The 21,646-nt window shown below is 42.4% G+C and overlaps 1 protein-coding gene across 1 annotated transcript in view; it reads left to right on the plus strand.

Annotated features, from left to right (window-relative positions):
• Positions 1-8,558: 8,558 nt before the first annotated feature.
• PTEN (phosphatase and tensin homolog) overlaps positions 8,559-21,646 on the plus strand; it is a 75,443-nt gene continuing 62,355 nt past the window's right edge. The window contains exon 1 of the mRNA XM_042456995.1: positions 8,559-8,874. Coding sequence (XP_042312929.1) covers positions 8,796-8,874 — 79 coding nt within the window. The 5' untranslated portion in view covers positions 8,559-8,795. The remainder of the gene's footprint in view (positions 8,875-21,646) is intronic.

The following is a 21,646-nucleotide window of genomic DNA, read 5'->3' on the forward strand; positions in this document are numbered from 1 at the left end:
AAGCCCTAAAAGATAGGGACCTGGGACCTTGTAGATTATATCCTCCCATACGTTTCTTTTCTGTGTAGGCTAGGGATGGAGCTGGTTCTGCTATGATGCCTGCCAGAACATTGAGTCCTTTATTTTTGTTCCAGGGTCTAGTGGATGTAGCTTCTAGACAGATTTCTGTCATTTTGCTGCTGTTGTGCCAAGGATGTATCACCATTTTCATACAACGTTTGTGATTGTCCTGATGTTATGATTGCTCTTTTTTATATATTAAAATCTGCTGCTGTTAACCACGTTTGACTTCCATTTAGAAAGAAAATTTAGATTATTTCCCAGAAAAGGAATGAATAAAAGTCCTCATCAAGTAAATATTCTGTCTTCCCCCACTAATAACAGAAACAAATGGTGTTATTGAGATAAGTTTGAGATCTATATTTTTAAATCTGTCATGTAAAACCTGTAAACTGTTGGTCACGCAAGCTGCAAATGGCCATCTAATTTCCATTTAATTTGGTTTATTATGTAATTCCACACACTCTTTTATCTCTTTTGTTGACATTCCCTAAAAGAGAGTTATGTGACTCATCTTGTCGTGTTCTTTAAAGTGGGTGGGGGAAATGGAGGGAGAGCTGTTACCAAACCAAACAAAAAACAGGCTTAGAGGAATCTATTTCATTCCACTTGAGAGGCGAACAGTTCATTATAAAGCTCATATATCTTTATTACTCCTGGACATTCCACTTTTATGGGACTTTAAATTTACACTGCGCTTTGCAAACACAGATTAAGATGTGTCCTTTACCCAAAAGAACTTGAAATATAAATAGCCACTGTTAAAGGTGACCTGCAAGAAGAAAGCTTGAGTTGATACCATTTTGCCCCTAGCAAACTTGATGTACAAAAAGGCAACTTATTTGTAGTAAGTTGTTATGCTGTGTGTCTGATTTAATATTTCCTCCATTATTTCATGCTTCTGCAGGTAGGGTTCAGCAAAGGGTGACTCTGGACTTGAATTGGGACAAAGTAGGGCTGGAAAACAAGATGGGTAGCTTGCTTTTGGTCATAGGAATACAGAGACATGTTCTAAATGGCGAGCAATATGACAAACTCCCTAGCCCACCTCAGGGCTTGGTAATAATTGTTTTTACTATCCCTGCCTCTTCCTCCCCAGCCTCCATACTATCAGTTAGAGCCCTTTACTGGAAGCTTGTTTCATTAATAGAACTGCTCCTATCAATGGGAACAGGAGGAAGGCAATTCCTCCTTCCATCTCCCCAGGGCTCATGATCCTCAGGTTTGGGAAACCTTCCATAGCAGATTTTCAGGGGAAGTAGGTTTGGCTGATCATGCTACGTAGTCTGACACTAGAGTTATTTTTTGTCTTCAGCTGGTGGGTTTGGCACTTATTTTTGCTGCCACTGCAGAATTAATGTAATTTGGCACTGCTTTAATTTTCATGGCTCCATCCTAGGGAAATCTGGGCTTTGTCATTTGTTCTGGGCACTAGAGCTCTCTGACAGATAAGGCTAAGTATCTCACAAAACTAGAAATCCCAGAATTTCATAGCTTTGAGCCATGGCAATTCAAGCGATGTCAACCTGCATTCCTTCTGCAGTGTAGATGCAGCTGGGTTGTACTTTCAGCCCGTCTTTCTTTATGTAAGGATTTCTTTAATGGGAGAAAGTGAGTGACAAAGAGCAAAGACAAGACAGACACCTATGGCGAAAAGTTAAAGTGAGTCTTCTGTTGTAAGCTGGGACTAAGCATGACTTCAAAAAGGGTTGAAAAAGGGTCTTCATTATAGATCCTTGTTTAATATGGTTCATTTGGCAAAGGTAAAACAAAACAAAGCTCAGGACTACTAAGTCAGCAGTGAAAGGGCAAGGTGCCAAGCACCTGTTCTTAATCTTCAGAGAAATCCAGCTTCCTCCTATTGTAACCATTGCATGCAATCGTTAGGAAATCACTGATGAGGTTTAGCTTTCCCCCGAAACATTGAATCCGTCTTCCTCTAAAACCAATTGTCTTCATAGCATGCTTTCCCCCCTTTTTTTTGTAGGCTGATGTTCTTTGGAGGTGTGGATGATGTCTCAGGCCCACATATCTACACTGTAATGGCAACAATGCCGTTGCAAATAAAATTGTATTGTCCTACATAGGGGTTTTCCCCATTTCTGAAATGTTTGTGGACAGAAACCTGCATACGGCAGCAGCTCTGGCCTTTGGACAGACCTTGTCATTTTAAGTGTTTTTATCACTTCATCACTTCACTCCATCTGTTGTTTCTGGCTTTATATACGCATTTATGTAACTTCTATCCTGCGTCTTCGACATTAATGCGTATTCTCAAGACGGCTAACAAAGTAAAAAGAAACACTAATGGTTAACAAAGTAAGGCATTTTTCTCTCTTTTTCAATACTCTCCTCCCTTGCACAATCTAAGGCGTGCACTAGATGTGTCCCTGGAGTCTCCTAGATAGGAAATAACCTTGAAAATGCAAAAGCGTTTTTAATTAAAAGCAGGTACAAATGGGTTCAATGAATACACAATTGCACAATACTCACAAGAATCTTTGGGAGGTAGAGGATATAGGAGAACAATTGAAACTAAACCACACCAAATAAATCCCAGAGGGTAGCCAACTTGACTTACAACAACCAAATATGTGTGGGCATAAAAAAACAGTTTCTAAAATGTAGACTTTCCCATCTATCACTTTTTGTATGGTCATAAATTTCACATGATCAGCTCACCCCCACTCTGGAATATCTCCTGTTCTCTTTTAATCTTTTATTTGTATATCTTATATATCTTTGTGTAATTTTTAAGGGTCCTAGCTCATTGGATAATATGACCCCCCAAAAGGAAAAACCGACTTCTGTTTTTGTGTGAAGTTTAAGCCTTTCCTTCCCATTGATGATTCCAGCACTACCTTCACTCCATGCCAAACAGGATGCCAATGGCAATAGCAATAACAATAGCATTTACATTTCTATACCTCTTAATAGTGAACTCAGCACTATCTAAGTGGTTTACAGTTTGTAAGCCAGTTGCCCCCAACAAGCTGGATACTCATTTTACCAATTTATGAGAAAAGATGGAAGGCTGAGTCAACCTTGGAGCCCTGGGATCAAACTCACAATGTTGTGGCTGCATTAACAACATTTAACCACCGCGCCACTAAGAACATGCCAAGAAAACCCTATGATAGGTTAGCCTTAGGGTTGCCTTAAGTCAAAAATGACTTGAAAGGCATACAACAACAACAACAACTCCGTTCCAAGTACTAACCAGGCCTGGCCATTCTTACCTTCCAAAATCAGATAGGATCTGGAGTCTTCAAGGTATTTAGGCCTCATGCACCCGTACCACTTGCATTTGATGTAAATTTTTAAACAATGCACCCAGATAAGGTGGTTCATAAAACATCAAAGTCAAGGTAGGAACACAACAACATAACATGGAATAGCCATTCTAGTAGTTTCATTTTGGGGCTCAGTGCAAATGTTGTTGTTGTGTGCCTTCATGTTGTTTTTGGTTACTGGATCAGAACATCTACAGGGTATCAGACTAGGGAAAACTGAATTAGAAGAAAGTAAAAACGAATGCTCGCTCTCTGTAGCTTTCTGTGTTCCTGTTAACGTTTGTTCTTCTGCAACAAAACAGATAGGGAAAAAAAATCTTGGGAGCTGGAGGTTTTTGGTATGGGAGCTGCTGGAAGGAAAACACGTGTATAGCATAAAACACCGCAAATGAAAGACATGAAATCCATACATTATGACACTGTAAAGAGAAGCTTGTAACAGTTCACTTAAGGTAGGAAAATTGCCAGAGAACCAGTCAGGCCATCAAGCAACAAAGGCATGAGGCAACCACCCAAGGCAGGAACACTGCAGAGAAACTAATCAATTCTTTTCATCTGCCCCCACAAAAAGGAGACGGCAAAGGACCGTCAAGTGGAAACATCATTTAGTAATATAAAAATTGTTTATAATAAAATATGTGTGTCTGTTTGTATAGGAGGGAGAGGACCCCAGCTTATGGACAGTCCAGTAAGACATCTCAAGCTTCTGTGAGAGAGACAACAGGACAATTGGTTTTTAAATACTGGCAATACTAATTATTATTATTATTATTAGGACACGAGCAAATACAAATGCTCGAAACACTCATATAAATATAAATCAAGTCATGCTCAAGATGGAGGACCTTTTGGAATTCCTCCTGGGTGGAATGATGAAACGTAGGAGGGCATGTCCTGGAAAAGGAGGACATTTGCTCGCCCTAGATTTTCTTGGTGAGATTTGTTCAGAGGTTAGGCATTGCTTTGCTCTGAGGCTGAGAGAGTGTCACTCGCCTAAGATCACAACCGGTGGGCTTCATGCAAAGTGATCAGATATCCTAACCCCAAAGGAGGGCAAGGCGCCTCAAAATGTAGGGCCTGTGAGGGAAACGGAGGACACAAGCAAATAAAAATGCTCCAAACACTCATATAAACTCAAGCTTTTCAGTCATGCTCAAGATGGAGGGCCTTTTGGAATTACTCCTGGAGGGAAGGTTGAAATGCAGTATTTATTTACTATATTTATATGCCGTTCTTCAGCCAGAAAGGCTCTCAGAGTGGCTTACAGATATGTGAAGTCGAAGGCTTTCATGGCCGGCATCCATCATTTCTTGTGGGTTTTCTCTGTGGCCATGCTCTAGAAGAGTTTATTCCTGTCGTTTCGCCAGCATCTGTGGCTGGCATCTTCAGATATAGTTCATTAGACATTTCCCTGGTGCCCTCTGGCTTACAATCTAAAAAGACATGGCACAAAAGGAGAAGAAGGGAATAGCAGTGTCGGAGGGGACTAAGTCCAGCGGTTCTTCTCCCTCTCCCTCTGAGGCCTGAACCATGGCAGATGGACTGGAAGGAGGGCAGGTCCTGGAAAAGGAGGACAGGCTCTCTGGCCCCCCTGAAGTGCCTTGTCCTAATGGTGGTTTCCTCTTCCGAGGCAATAGGTGGCGCTGTAGCCCTCCTTCCTTCCTTCCCTCCATGTCTTTCAGAGAGAGACTTTCCAGGTTGGAGGGAGAGCAGGCTGGATGCTTATGGCTGGCACTTTCCGCCTTTTCCCTCCTCCTCCTCCTCCTCCTCCTCGCCCAGCTTCCCTGTTTGCTGGGCATGGGAGACTTTCCTGCCAGCTCCTGGGCACTGAGAGGGGATCAGGCACTCAAAAGCCAGCAGGCGCCCTTTTGCAGGCTTACAAGTGTTTGTGCCTAAGGGACAGAAAGAGGAGGGAGGGGACAGACACATATATGACCCACATCTGATCATACATATCTATATACAGTATATATAGATGGGTCATATATATATATATAAGGGCCTCTGAGAGACCTCTGACTCAGAGATGGGTCATATATATATACAGTATACTGTATATATATATAGGAAAGAAAGAGGAGGGGAGGCAAAACCTTCATGGTGCAGATGGATAAGACTGATTGACAGATTGATACATCTGATCGTATATATATCTATATGCAGTGTATGTAGATATATATGCCCAGAGATGGGTCTCACACACACACGGGTCCTCAGCTCTTTCTCTCCCTTAAGCACAAATACATAGATAAGACCAGAGGTGCTCCTCCTTTTCCAGGATGCATCCTCCCTTTCAGCTTTCTATCCAGGAGGAGTTCCAAAAGGTCCCCCGTTTTGAGCAGGACTAAGAAGCGTGGATTTACTGTTTCTATAAGTGTGTGGGTTTAATTTTAATAGCGACCCTGCAGTTTTATTGTAAATGTATGTCGTTGTTGTATGCCTAGTAAAGGCTGACTGACTTTGCTTCATCCCGAGGATGACTTGAGAGGCACGAATGTGTATTTCTCTGCTTGCCATGCCCTCCATTTTCCTTCAGTGCCCTCCATTTGGAGCAGGACTAAGAGGCATGAGTAATAATTTCTATTGAGTGTTTTTCAGCTTTGAATTGGGTCATGTCCTCAATTTTCCTCCAATATCCTCCATTCTGAGCAGGGCTAAGAAGCGGGGATTTAACACTTCAGAGTGGTTTTGCAGCTTTGCATTTGGTCGTGTCCTCCATTCTTGTTCAGTGTCCTCCATTCTGAGCAGGATTTAGTATTTTTAGTCAGTGCTTTTCAGCTTTGTATTTGGCCATGTCCTACCACCTTTTCCTTGAAGGTCCTACATTTTGCGGTGCCTTGTCCTCCTTTGCGGTTAGAACATCTGGTCATATATATATATATATATATATATATAATCTTTTCATCTTATGGTTTTTTTCCTTGGCCAAGACTGCAGGGAAGCAAAACACCCCACGAAGCTCATGTGGGAGGATAATAACACCCCAAATCCACAGAACAGTGATACATGCTAGATAGGGCCAACCAAAATTATTATTTATTACTATTGTTATGCTTTATTTATATAGCGCTGTAGATTTGCACAGTGCATGCGTGACAAGAAAGGATGGCTACCAGGTCAATCAATCAATCTTATTAATCTGTCAATCAATCTTGTCCATCTGCACCATGAAGAGGTTTGTGCCTGCCAAAAAGGGAGCAGAGCAGCAGACCCCCCCCCCAAAGTCATTTGGCACCTATATGTGTATGTATGCATGTGTATGTATATATATGGACCCCCCTCTCTCTCCTTCTGAGAGGATGATGGTATATATATAATCTCCCATCCTCCCTGCAAATATATATGTATATAGGGTCCTTTTATGTATATATATCCCATCCTCCCCTCAGAAGAAGAAATATATATACTGTATATAGAGGGGGGTTCCTTTTACACACACACACCCTTCAGAAGTAATATATATATATATATATATATATAGAGAGAGAGAAAGGGGGGTCCTTTCCTTCCTCTCTCTTTATATATACTGTATCTCCTATCTTCCCCTCAGAAGAAATATCTATCTCCCATCCTCCCCTCAGAAGAGGAGGAGGAGCGTGGAGCCGAAGCCTCGTCACGTGACCCCCGTAGGGAATTAGTCCGTCGTCGTCACCGCGACGATGAGGCAATCGCCTCTGGTATATCCCTCCGCCCCTCAGAACGTGTCGACGCCTGCGCGCGCTCCCTTCCCTTCCCTCCCTCTTTTCTCCCCTACTCTTTCCAGGAGCGGAAAACGCAAAGGCAGACCCATCTGGCTTTATAGAAGCCGTGGAGTGGGGGGGCATCTTAAAAAGAGCCTAACGTAAAGAAAGCGACGGAGGAGGAGGAAGAAGCGGTGATGTGGCGGCGGAGAAGGACTCGTTTCTTGGTCGGCGGCGGAGGGAGCTGACGAGAGGAGTGCTGCCATTCCCTCCCTCTGCGTCCCCCAACCTAGTCGTTCGGCGCTGTGTTCCCCTTTTTGTCCCTCCTCCCCTCCCTTACATCTTTCTGTGTCGGAAAAGCTGCAGCCATGATGGTGACTAGAGGCTGAGGCGGTTGGCGCTGGGGAGGAGGAGGAGGAGGAGGCGGGGCGGAAGGGGCTCGAGCCACAGCCCAGCTGAGGGGGGAGGGGCAGAGGAAGAGGAGGAGGAAGAAGAACGTTCGAAGCAAGCAACCAACGTTCGGAAAGAGAGAGAGAGAGAGGCACACACAGGAGGGGGGGAGGGAGAATAAAGGGTGCTTCACGCGCACGCGCAGAAAGAAAAGAACATTCGGAAAGGAGGAGGGAAGAGGGAGAGAAGAAAAAAAATTAACAAGGGTGCCTCCCTCGCGTCCGACGCGCACGCGCAGCTAGAAAAAGAGGGTGCCTCGCGCCCAACGCGCATGCGCGTCAAGAAAAGAACGTTCGGAAAAGGAAAAGGAGGGAGGGGAAAAAATTAAAAGAGGGTGCCTTGCGCCCAACGCGCATGCGCAGTAGCAGCAGCCTGCCTATGCGCGAGGAAGGAGGAGGAGTGCGAGCGAGAGCGAGAGCGCGCGCACATCGCTGCGCCGGATTGACTGCGCGCGACAGACAGAGAGACAGAAAGGAAAGGAAGGAGGAGAAGAAGAGGCGAAAGCAGCGGCCGAGGCAGCGGAGGAATGACACTGGACCGCCGCCGCCGCCATAGGAGCTGAATGCTGCCGTCCCCTTCCCCCCTTCTTTCCAGGCCCCGACGCCCATTTTGAGGAGCCGCCGCCGCCGCCGCCGCCGTCGTCTTCGTGGGAGAAGAAGAAGCAGAATCCCTGCACCCTCCCGACCTTTCTTCTTCCTCCCCCTGAGGACCGTCGCCTGTTACCCGGCCACCGGCCCAGCCCCCCGCCCGGCTCCCGCCTTCCCCGGGGGTGCGGAGCGGGGCGGGTGAGGGAAGGAAGGAAGGAAGGGAAAAAGGGGGGCTGCTTTCTCCGGGGGTCCCGCTGGAGCGCAGCCGAGAAGCCAGCGGAGGAGGAGGCGGAGGAGGCCTTGGCAGCGACGACGGTGGTTCCTCTTTACCCTCTTCTTCCTCCTCCAAGGCCCTCATTGCTTCCCTGCAACAGCCCAGAGGAGGAACCGCGTCGGTGGCGGCAGCGGCGGGAGGATCTCCTTCTGGCCCGGCCCCTTTGTGCTCAGCCGCCGCCGCCGCCGCCGCCGCTGTGGGAGGCGGAGGAGGCCTGGTCCACGGAGCGGCGGCGGCGGCGGTGGCTTCTTCATCCTCCTCCTCCTCCTCCAGCCGCCGCCGTCGCCCTCCTCACCGTTGGCGGCCAGAAGAAGTGGGAGCCCCCCTTCCTCCTCCTCCCCCTCCGCCTTCTCAGCCTCGGCTCCGGGCCATCTGTGCCCTGCAGCCGCCGCCGTGCTTCTCCGCGCTGTTCCTGAGCGGCGGCGGCGGCGGCGGGGGCCGGCTCCCAGACATGACCGCCATCATCAAGGAGATCGTCAGCAGGAACAAAAGGCGATACCAGGAGGATGGCTTCGACCTGGACCTGACATGTATCCTAGCAGGAGGACGGTGCCAAAGGATGCATCCACGCTGCAGGAGTCAACCCGGTCTGGCACCGCTTTGTCTGCCTCTTCGCTATGGAATTCTGGGAGTTCAACAAACTCCAACTCCCAGAATTCCATAGCGAAGAGGCAGACAAAGCGGTGCCAAACTGGGTTGATTCCTCCAGTGAGGCTGCTGTGATTTCCCTCCCCCCCCTCTCCCTTTCCTATAGGCCTTGACGCTCAGAAGGTAGAAATTATATACGTGTATATGTAGATATATGTCTTCCTTCCAAGTGGAAATGGGTTCCTGCAGGTACAGCTCTTGCATCAGAATCCCACAGAAGCAGCAGCAGTGGCAGCCTGACAATGCATCTGAGGAAGTAGGCCAGAGTCTATGGCAAGGCTCCTGCTGCCACCTTCTTCCTTTCAGTGAGTCCACTCTCACAGGGGCTGCAAGGTCTCTCTCTAGATGAGGAGGAGGAGGAGGATCATGATTATATCCAAATGCATCTCAGGAAGTAGACTTAGGTCTAGGAACACGCATGCTGCCAATTTCTTTCAGTGAGTCTCAAAGGTGCTACATTACTATTATATCCGTATTATATATTGTAGACTGCGATCTACAAAAGCTCATGCTTCCAACCTCTTTCTTCCAGTGAGTCTCAAAGGTGCTGCAAGATCTCTCTGCTTACTGTTTCCACAGACTAACACGGCTATATCTTTGAATTCTACATCTCTTTTTGGAGAGGCTGCCCTGGTGGTATTTATGAGAGCAGTTGTGTGTCTCTTTTGTGTGTGTGTGTGTAAAGATTTTATCGTTCACGCTGACAAAAGATCTGGGCACACGCCACAATGCCTTTGTCTTCTGGGGGACTTTCTAAAAAGGGTTTCTTATTGTGGCATACAAAAATGCACACTCCAGGTCAATATATATGTATTTTCCCTTCCCTGGCTGTAAGGACCATAGGCACTTAGTAATACTCTGCTTTTTGCATGATCTACTTCCTCTGCAATTAATAGCTGCTAAGGAATGTAGGATGTGGATCAGGGTATATTTTACACACAGCAAGTGATCGCGAAGGCGTCACTGTCGATTTTGGGATTATCTATTTATTATTTACTCTATTCCCCACTCTTCAGCCCTAAAGGCTCTCAGAGCGGCATTCAGACAGTTCCTTGCTCTCAGTGATGTGGTTGTCTTTGCTTCTTTTGTGAGAGTTAACCTTCTGCTGAAACGATGCTCAAACGGGGTTCAGATAGGATTAAAATAATTTTTTATTTCAGTAAACTCTTTTTTCCCCTTGCGATTTCTGGAAAGAGAACTCGGTTTGAATTCAGCCAAAGCTTATTCAACCGAAGGCTGTTTAAAACCTTGCACCATTGGAAGTTTTGATTTTCTGGTGACTAGGAAAGGCGACGTTATTTCTTCCTTTCTTTGGTAGATTGATCGCTGGAGGTGTGGCCAATGTACACATGAACATAACTTCTTTGTGTCAGCTGATGGAGTCGTTTTAAATAGGTAGGGATGCAAAGATTGTCAGGCGATAGCCAAATGCTGCATCCTTGCAGCATTTGGCCATCGCCTGACAATACACTCCCAGCAAACAGAGCAGGAAACTGGGCCTTTGAACGACTTTTTAAAACAGTCTGTGTTGCAACTACAACAAATATTAATATTTCTTAGAAAAGTTAAAGCAATAGGGTCGAGCCTATCGAATTATTTCACTTCTCTGGCAAGAGAATAAGGTTTCACGTAGCACAGTATAGTGGTGGCACTGTGTCTTAAAGGATACTTTGAACGTTTAGGCAGCGTTAACTGAAAGTGGAGGGGCATTTGTTCGTTGGCAGGTTAAATGCCAAAGCAACACTTTAAGTGGACTACTGACATGGTACACAATTCTGTTTTCTTCATCTCATACGTATTTATTCATTTTACCCCTAAATTCTTAGGAATCTGTGTGCTATTCTTTGGATATTCGAGGTATTCTGTCTTGTCATTTAGATCATCTCTCTTACACTATTATGCAGTTATCTGAAAACCAGTTAATTTATTCACAGTGTACAGCACTAGATATCACTTCTATTGAGCTGTATATGAAACATAAATGATATAAACAAATTATGGATGCCAAAGTTTACTTCAACTATAGATGCCATCATCCCCTTTTCACAATGATAAGTGGAAAATATGAAGGGTCAAACTATTATTTTAAGATGAGTACAGCTGACCTATGAACTAGATATAATAATTTATATGCATCAACATCAAGGTATTAGCCTTTCCCTATCAAAGATCTCTACAACTCTTTCCATTCCTCAGCCACTGTGGCTAATACAGTATTCAGGCATTTGGGGGCTTGCAGAATAGTGATGAAATGTGCGGTTCGTAGTTGTGTTTGGAAAACGCATGGATCCTGTGCTTCGAGAGAAGGCCCTTTTGTCCTAGGCTTCAGTCCTGGGAGAGTCACCTGTCCAGGGTTGCTTGCAGAACTGGCTTATGCCATTTGATAGCGTCTCCCATCTTTTGACACTTAGGCACACCAACTGTTTTTTCATAATGACGTTTCTGCTGATGGGCACGTATTCATATTTTAAAAAGCAAAAGGTTGTTAAAAATATTGAATGCAATTTACCTATTGGCTTCCCACATCTGCGGTGCAATTGTATTCATACTTTTAACTCCAAAGATGGTTCATCTGTACTCAGTGGAGCTTCTGAGTTTGTCTAACGCTCGGATGTTAGAATGCAAGTGAGTGTTTCACCCGTGAATGGAAGTGATAAAACTATTCCCCTGATAATACTGATTTATATGTAGGATAGGATTTGGTATTTGAGTGAGAAGATTCAGGATACCTGTCTTAATATGTGTGTGTGTTAATTAAAAATAAAAACTATGTTGTCCCTGTCAAATACTGTAATATTCTGCAGCATGGGACAGGAATTTACTTGGACTTTCTTCTGACTAAACATAGCTAGGATTGTGCTGATAGATTCGGAAAACTGGTGCAAACGACTTCTTCAGGAATATTCCTTTGGATCCTAAATACAGATTAAATTATATACAGACATACTCTATTAATTGGCAGCGAATACAAAAATGAAATTGCTTAAGTAATGCAAGAAATTACTTCAATATTTTATTTGCTGCTCCTAGTGAATAGGCCTGATTCAGAATTATACTTCTGGAATGAATTGCCTGGAGATTCTGGCTGCTGTAATGTGAATTTTTCCTCAGATGTAGTAGATCATTTTTTTCTTTTGGGGGAAAAAGATACGATTTGACTTTCATGGGATTATGAGAACAAGACATCGTGTGATGTGTGTGTCAGTATAAAAGGCAAGCGAACACCGTCAAATAATAGTCCTATCCGTAGATATTATGCAATTAAATTCAGGAAGATGTTGAATTATTTTGAAGAAAAATAACCATTTTTAATTTATTATAAATCCCATTCAGTTGTCTTCAGTGGAACATAATATAAACCTAGACATAAATTTGCCTCTAATGTATTGGCGTTTTGTTTAAAATTAACAAAATCTTGACTTCATATACATAATTTCACATAGTGTAGTATGTTCTGGTCTGGAGTGTGTGTGTGTGTGTATGTGTGTATATATATATATTAAGAGAAGGGGGCATTGTCAGACCATCAGATTAATACTTACTTACAGTCCAAATATCAGAGTAGCAGGGTATATTTCTTTGGATGTAAGCCTCTCTGTGCAGTAAGATTTACAGTACTTTAAGATTCACAATAAACTTATTTAGATCCACAAACTAGTATAAGGAGACATTTTAATTTGAGAGGCTTGCATGTGTTTTTCCCCAACGCAGCAGTTTGTGTAAAAAGTGTCTATGCAGTAATGTGTGACAATGCAAGTGTGTATTTACTCCAAATGCAACTATCATGCTTCTTAAAATATTCAGTTCTTTAAGGCGTTTGACAAAAGGATATTTTTAATTATGCAGTTTTCCTAATGCAGACGTTGCTAAAATTAATATTAATTCCCTTTGCGTCTGAGATCCTAGTTTGATATATCTGGCATATTGAGCCATTAAATATCTATTTAGTCATTTCTTCTAATTTTGTGAATTGTAGTCTGTCAAATACTGTGGAACAGTATCCCTTTAAGTTGGCATTAGCTGGCTTCTGTGCTTTAAAGTTGCAGTTAAAATGTGTGGATTTGTAAGGTTATGCAAACTAAATCTAAAGTTAAAAATTAACAAGCACTGTTTGTGTACACAGTTAAGTCACAACTCCTGGTCTTCTTTGGGTCCACAGTAGTTGACAGTGCCACTAGTCTGTGTTTTAATAATTGTGTGAAACAGAACTGAAATTGAACACAAGTCTTTCTTGGTATATTTTTATGTTTGCGACTGCACATATTATGTATGAAACTCTTATATACAGTCGGGCCATTGGTCCACATAGGCTGTTATTTCCTACTCTGATGAATAGTGGGTCGGTCTCTCAGGCCTCAGGGACAACTCTTTTTCCGCTGTGACACTAGAGATCCTTTTAAATTGGAGATATGAAATATTTAACTTGGGAATCCGCGGGTGCAGAGGCTGTGCTGTACTCTGCCGCTTATACATTTATAATCTTATTTCATTTTAGTTTTGGGAGTCTGCTGTCGTATGGGAGTGCGAATGTTAAGAAGGATTTCTGAGTAAAACCAGAAAGGAATTATTAATAAAGCCGGGCTTTATTTTAGATCTGAGCGGGAGTCATGTAGCCTTCCAGATGTTGTTGGACTACAGGTCCCAGGAGCCCATGCCAGCAATGAGAAATACTGGGCATTAAGTCTCCAAATACTGTACCTGAAAGGATGTGTTATTTTTAGCCATTTTACCCCAAGGGTTTTTAGTTCAAAACATCACATTTAAAATATTTCTAGATTTTAAACTTCATTTGAGTCAGAAGCCACTGCTATCAAGGCAGCCTTTTCCACCTTAGAGCCAAATGTTGTTGGATTGTAAGCCCCAAAATGCCTAAATATTAGCCACAGTGGTTGAGGAATGGAAAGAGTTGTAGGTTGGGAATTTCTGGAGATCTTTGATAGGGAAAGACTAATGCCTTGATGTCGATGCATAGAAATTATTATATCTAGTTCATAGGTCTGCTGTATTCATCTTAAAATAATACTTTGACCCTTCGTATATTCCACTTATCATTGTGAAAAGGGGATGATGGCATCCATAGTTCAAGTAAATTTTGGCACAATTTGTTTATATCATTTATGTTTCATATACAGCTCAATAGAAGTGATATCTAGTGCTATACACTGTGATGCTAACACCTTAATGTTGATGCATATAAATTATTATATCTAGTTCATGGGTCAGCTGTATTTATCTTAAAATAATAGTTTGACCCTTTGTATTTTCCACTTATCATTGTGAAAAGGGGATGATGGCATCTATAGTTGAAGTAAACTTTGGCATCCATAATTTGTTTATATCATTTATGTTTCATATACAGCTCAATAGTAGTGATATCTAGTGCTGTACACTGTGAATAAATTAACTGGTTTTCAGATAACTGTATAATAGCGTAAGAGAGATGATCTAAATGGCAAGACAGAATTCCTCATAGCGCACAGATTCCTAAGAATTTAGGGCTAAAATGAATAAAATTTCAAAAATACAAACGAGATGAAGAAAACAGAATTGTGTACCATGTCAGTAGTCCCACTTGTGCACACAAGTAAGTGTTGTTTTGGTATTTCTTGGGAACTGCCTTGGTGTAGTGGTTTGAGAATTGGATTAGTTCTCCAGGAGTCCAGAGTTTGAATCCTCATTCTGTCGTGGGGAGTCACACTCTCAGCCTTAGAAGAGTCCAATGGCAAATCTCTTCCAAATAAATCTTGCTAAGGAAACCATAAGTCAGAATCAGTTTTAAAGTGTGTAGCAACTAAAAGCTGGCATGGTGCCCATATTGGGAGAAAGATGGGAAATAAAATAAATAAATGAATGAAATCCAGTGCTTCAGAGCACACTGCTCACAGTGGAATAAAAGGGCACAGCGATGACTCTGGGCCCATACAGACAGGCCAAAATAAAGCTGCTTTGGTTCACTTTGAAGGTATACTGTTTAAACAATGCATACGTCCTAAAAGGCCAGAAGCTGTGCTAAAGCCACACTCCAGTCCTAAGGACATGAGTGCAGCTTTGGTGCAGCTTCTGACCTCTTAAGATGCGTGTGTCATTTAAACAGCATACCTCCAAAGTGACCCGAAGCAGCTTCATTTTGGCCTGTCTGTATATGCCCATCCATTTGTAGATGTAGTTTGTAGTGGGATTTACTACATGATGCCCATCAAGAAGTGGAAGGGCATCACAGGCAGAAGAAATTTCCCTTTCCCTCTTGAGCTCCATGAGGACCTTCACCGTTGTTCCAAAAAGTGTTGAAGCAGCATCAGTTAGATTTGGGTGAACTATAGGGCAATGAATGTCCACTTGGAATAAATAGGGTGCAACCTCTCATTAGGTGCATTGTGTAGTATAAACATGATGAACATGTCCAGTAATAATCTGATCTCATCCAGAATAGGACGGTTCGTTTTCAATGTTACACAGTTTTTAGCTGAAGTGATAGTTGCTCTTTATGGGAAGTTCATAAAATACCGCTACAACAAATTCAGTTTCATTGATAAAAAGTCAGTTAATAAAATAATTGATAACTAACATCAAGTGATGGCATTGTGCTAATTCCACTAGAAAGCTAGTAGTTTTTAAATATGAAAGTAGATGTGAGAATGGCCTCTTTTTTGGTGTTGCTGTATCAAGGAGCACTTGATTCTGACTGGCATCTATAACATGAACTGGCCAAACAGTAATGTTTCTGTGCATACCTAACTATACTGATAGGACTTAAAATAAAATCCATTTATATCAGCTAGTTTGTCATTATGGTTTCTGATTGCTTAGCTTCCATATTTTAATCACATTTTTATTCCTGTCTCTCTAAGGCTCTTGAGAATGATATATATATTTGCTATTGCAGCAGCCCCATGGGACAGGATATGCTAAGAAGAGTCCAAGGTGAGCTTCATGAGCAGTATTTGAAGCACCTCTTCTCACCTGTATGTCAGATATTTATTAGCTGCACCATAATGGCTTTTATCATTGAAATAGATAATCTTCTGATAGATAGAATATCATCTGCTACAGTGGAAGAAAGGCACTTGGAATTGTAGCAAGAAAGACTTTACCTTCTTGGAGATTCCACCCATATATACAGTGTATGTTGCTAATACATAATTTCAACAACATATTTTGGCACCATTTTGGCTCTGCAAGAACCCATATTTATGAAAAATTTAGTGTGTATGTGTGTTTAATGGGAGAGTTATAGATAACAAAATCTTCCCATTGCAGATGTATGGTGGGCAACTCAAGCCATCACCCCAACAGTGTTTCCAAGCTATACAGTTTCCTGTTAGAAAGAATGCATCATTTGGCAGTGGCAAAGTTTGGCCGTGTCTTCCACTTGCATCTATCTGATTTAATTTGCAAAAAAACCAAAGAGAATTCTATTCTAGAGCTGACATTTATCTGAATTTTCCAGAAAGTTGCTAAATGGCTTTCTTACAGGCTTCATGCTTACCAATCTCTCTCTGGCTTTGCTTTGCGAACGAAAATTCAGGAAGGACTCATCCCGCGCTTTGTACAAGCGCGTTGGTGACTAAAAAGACCAATCCGGGATAAATGGGTCCGGTTGCAGAAAGCACAGCGGAAAGTCTCCTTGGGTGATGTTTCCAGGTTGCGGTTCTTTCTGCATTGTCGTTTCTCTTCAAGATTCATTCGGTGTGGGCTTTCGAAAAAGGCTGCAGCATAGTGGATAGTGCGTCTCCATGCCTCCTGATGGCTTACCAATACTGATAAGTGAAAAAAGTAAGACTGGTTCCTTTGATACTTATTGGTTTGGCCCTTAGTAATCATATTTCTTTATTTACATCTTGCTTTTCTCCTGACTTGGGAACTAAAGGTAGCTTACAACAAGATGAAAGCAAGGTGCAACCAAAAACCTGATAATGACATTGAAAAGCAATTAATATAATAATTTACATGTAATATAAAAACACCAATAACTTGAAACAGTATAAAATGCTTTAAAAATAGTACTGTAAAGATAAAAGGATAAAAAAGCAGTGCACCCACCCCATTGGATGATTCTCCTGCACAAGGAGGGTATTCACCAAATTCCTGTTTTACTAAGAAGGGCTTTACCTGCTGGCAGAAGGAGAACAGAGAGAGGTCCAGGAGTTCCACAGCCTAGGAACAGCCATGAAATGTGGTTGCTGCAGGGGGAATACTTTATGTCAGTATGGGTAACTAAAAATACTGTGGTTGTGCTTGTGATGTATATGTTCTTTGCTTTCCTCAGTTGAATTTTTCTAGGAGTAAATTCAAAGCTATGGGTTTAAAAACAACTATTTTAGTACCATTTGACAGAATTATTCAGAGTGAAACCCAATACCAAACAATCAGTTCTAGCTAATGCATGCTTTTCATGGTTCTGTCACAGAAATATTGGGAGGGGGGAGTATTTTCTTGGACAGATACAACCTGTGCTGGTTCTTCTGTGAAATACGTTTAAGTTGGCTGATGAGACGTTAAAAAGGTGACCTGTTTTAACATATATGTTAATGTCAGCTGAATAAAAAAGCAAGAAAAGATAAGTATGTAGCTGGAGACTATATATGGGGTATTTTGAGTAGATTGCATGTTTTTAAATTGAAAAATGTACTTGTCATACATGTACATACTTTCAAAACATATATTGTTGGATACATCTTTTAATGTAGACAAATATCCTTTTAATATTTTCCATGGAAAGTAATTCTTCTGGGGAAAAAATATGCAAAATGAATAGTGAATGAAAATACTTTCGGTTTGGCTTAGGAGATCTTTTTTCTGGTGTCTTTTCTAATATTTCCAAAGGAAGTTGTTGTCAATGATAAATTAATAATAATGCCCTAGTGCTGCTTTGGTAAATGTTCTAGTGGTAGCAACGTAGTTCAGTAGCGTTAAGAAGGTGGTGGAAAATTCAGATAAATGCCAACTGTACACTGTGATTTTCTTCTTGCTTTGATCCTGGTTTTAAAAGCCCTTTATATGTAGCCCAAGTCCATGAAACTGATGGATCTCTTGTATTTCTTGTAATGCAGTTGCCCCCCCTAACTCGCAGATCTAAGATCTGCAACCTCGATTATGCGCGGAGGGGCGACCTCCATTATTTCTAATGGCGTACGTGCCATATTTAAGCCTATGAGACTGTTTTCGCGGGCCCCCCCCCCCCCCAGAATGGATCCCCCATGCAAATAGAGGGCCAACTGTATAGTACTCTGGCAAATTTGAAATCTTTAAGCATCTGAAGAAATATAACAGAAGAATTAAAATATGTGCAAGGTTATAACTGAGTCATTAAGACATAAATGATGCACAGTCTAATTAAAATGTAAGTTTTTAGACGTGGTGTATTTGTTTGCCTGCACTAATATCCTGAACTGTTTTCCTACAAGGAACTAAGCTAAAATGCATGCCCACACTCTAGGCTGTGAAGTCTCAGCTAATATGCTGAAGGTTTCTTTGAAGTAAGCCTACATTAGGCTACAGTCCCATACCCACATCTAGAAGTAAGACCCATTGAATTCCCTTGGACCTCCTTCTGAGTAAGCCTATATAGGGTTGTGCTTTTGGTTTACCTGAAGTGGAAGTTCCAAACTGATTGCTGTCATTTCAGCATTTGAATATAATATCCAGCCATTTTTTCCTATGTGCCCTTACTACTATTAATATTTAATATTGTTATTAGAGTAAACAAATCAAGGTGTGAACATTCTTGTTTAATTGCCTGGACAGTATTTGGCAGAAGTTTTGTTTGGTTTTCTTATATGTATGTACACAATGATTTCTACACAGGCAACCATTTTCTTAGGATAAAAACATGTCAAACATATTACAAAGAAACAGCCAAATTATTGTGGAGTGATTATCATACTTCTATGTGGCAACATGTTATGTCAGTATTTATTCTGACACAAACTGTTAATATGCACATTGTCATGACTTTACTTCCTAGCATTAGAGAAGTTACTTGCTGCTTTGCCTTATGAGGAGTTGGGACATTCTCATAAATTAATGCTTTTTCTGTACAAACTGCTTGGATTAAATTTTTCATCAGCATCATGCAAAATGAATGTTCAGGCAGACTTCTTAAAAGTATTTGTGCCATTGTTTGCAAAAGAGTCCATGGATTTCTTATTCCAGGGGCCTCCACAGCAGTTGGTGAACCCTTGCACCTTGCCACTTCCAAATTTACATTGCTGTAGAAAGCAAAGCACTGGTTTTTAGCTGCCTCGTGGCTCATACACTTGGGGGGCTAGGGGGGACTAGCTGGAGATGCTGAGAAAAACAAGTTGGACCTTCTGTCTATACCTTTTGAATGCGTTTCTGTGCCGTCTTTCTCCCCAGAGGGACCCAAGGCGGCTCACAGATAAAACATTTAAAATCTCAATAAAATTCAAAACAATTAAAACACCTACATCCAGTATAAAATCACATAACATATACAGATGTTAAAAACAAACTGATGGCCCACCTGCTCCATAAAAAAACGCCCTGCTATGCATTATATACAAAATGCCTTCTCCTGCCTCTCGCAGGTTCATATGGGGAGATTTGTGCTTTGTATTCATGCAGTTCTCTCGGGAGTATTTTGCCTGTTTCTACTACTTGCTTTCTGTGGGGTGTAGGATTTGGGGGCACTTATGTGGAGGTATGTGGTCTTTCAGTATGTATTTGGGGGTACATGTTTGCTTATGTATAGTGTGCAGCAGCATCAGTCCCCCCCCCCCCCCCAGCAAAACCAGTATTTTGTTTTGCTTTATTTTGGGACTGTGGATAGTTTGATGAAAATGTGGGGACAATGCATGGTTGCTGTAGAAAGAGAGAGAGAAAGAGATACAATTAGAAAAGGTATAGAAAATAGAAATGTTGTAGTATAAATGTACATTGCAGTTACATCTGTAGCACATAAAGTTCTGGTGACTACACCAGAACAAGAACACTGTACAGTACAGCTGGAAATGGAAAAAGAACAACCAGAATGTTCAAGGAGTGGAATAACTCCCCTATGACAAAATATTGCAATGTTTGAGCATAGGAATCTGAGGAGTGACTTTCATCCACCAGGCCTCCCTCACCGTAAAGGGCCTCTCTTTCTTACATCCATCTGAGGAGTGACTTTCATCCACTAGGCCTGCCTCAAGGGAAAGGACCTCCCATTCCTACATCTATCTGAAGATTGAGTCGGATCTATCGGGCCTGCTTCAAAGGATAGAGCTTTCCTTCCCTGCATCCATCAGCCACCTCTCCTTCCATCACTCTCAGCAGTTGGGACCTTAAGCAAAGGCTTCCAATCCCACCCCTTCCTTCTTTATTAAATCCCTTGTCCCTTGTGATATTTAGGCAATATTACCAAGTACAGTTGGCTATTATATTGCTACTTTTGTCATTGTTATATTTTCTTCTTTTGATTATCGCTTACTAAATCCTTTCCTCCCATGGCTCCACGCATCTCTCCTAACCTGATCCCTATTCGACCTCTTCCTATCTCCCAGCTTCCATTCCTCTGTTCACTCTGGAACTGTCGCTCTGTTGCTCCGAAAGCGACTGCTGTCCATGATCTTTTTCTCTCTAGATCATTTAACCTTCTCGCTCTTACTGAAACCTGGCTCCCGGCCCATGATACTGCTACCTCCGCTGCCCTTTCTTTTGGCGGTCTCTCATTCACTCACACAAGCCGCCCTGAGGGTCGAGGAGGAGGGGTCGGTATACTATTTTCCAATTCCTGCCAGTTTCAAGTTCTCTCTTCCCCCCCCCCCCCCCGCTATTGTTTCTCTTCATTCGAGTCTCACTGTATTCAACTCTTTTTTCCTTTACAGCTTCGGGTTGCTGTCATCTATCGCCCTCCTGGTTCTGCTACCCAATTCCTGTCTGACTTTGAATCTTGGCTGACGTTTTTTCTATCTGATACAGTCCCTTCTCTAATCCTAGGTGACTTTAATATTCACCTTGACAATCCCAACAATCCTTCTTCATCTCGCCTTAGCTCCCTGTTTGCTTCTTTTGGCCTTCAGCCTCATTCTAACTCCTCAACCCATTCCTCTGGTCACTGTCTCGACCTAATTCTTGCTGCTAAGTGCGTCATTTCCGACTACCTGGCATCTGATTTTCCATTGTCTGACCATCATTTAATTTCTTTTACTCTTACTTATATCCCACCTCCTCGTCGTACTGTCCAGCGCCATTTCCGCGACCTTCAGTCTGTTAACTCTGACCATCTCAGTCAGACTTTGAATTCATCTCTCTCTTCTCTTGATCTTGGGGACTCTGCTGATTCAGCAATGTCTTTATTTAATTCCACTCATTCTTCAACTCTTGACAGCTTTGCTCCTGTATCTGTACGTGTCTCTTCCCCCATGACTAGGCCTCAGCCCTGGCTCACTCCCACTATCAGGTACCTCCGGTCCTGCTCTCGAGCGGCCAAACGTCTTTGGAAAAAGTCTAGGGAACCGGCCGATTTCATTCATTATAAATTCATCCTTTTATCTTTTTCACGCGCTCTGTCTATGGCAAAACAGAACTATTTTAAATCGCTGATCTGCGCTAATGAGAGGCGTCCGCAGCGTTTGTTCTCCTGCTTCAGTACACTACTCAAACCTTCCTCTCCCCCTGTCTTCTCATCTTTTCCCCCCACTGACTTCACCA

The sequence above is a fragment of the Sceloporus undulatus genome, chromosome 3 (assembly GCF_019175285.1).
Source record: "Sceloporus undulatus isolate JIND9_A2432 ecotype Alabama chromosome 3, SceUnd_v1.1, whole genome shotgun sequence".
NCBI lineage: Eukaryota > Metazoa > Chordata > Lepidosauria > Squamata > Phrynosomatidae > Sceloporus > Sceloporus undulatus.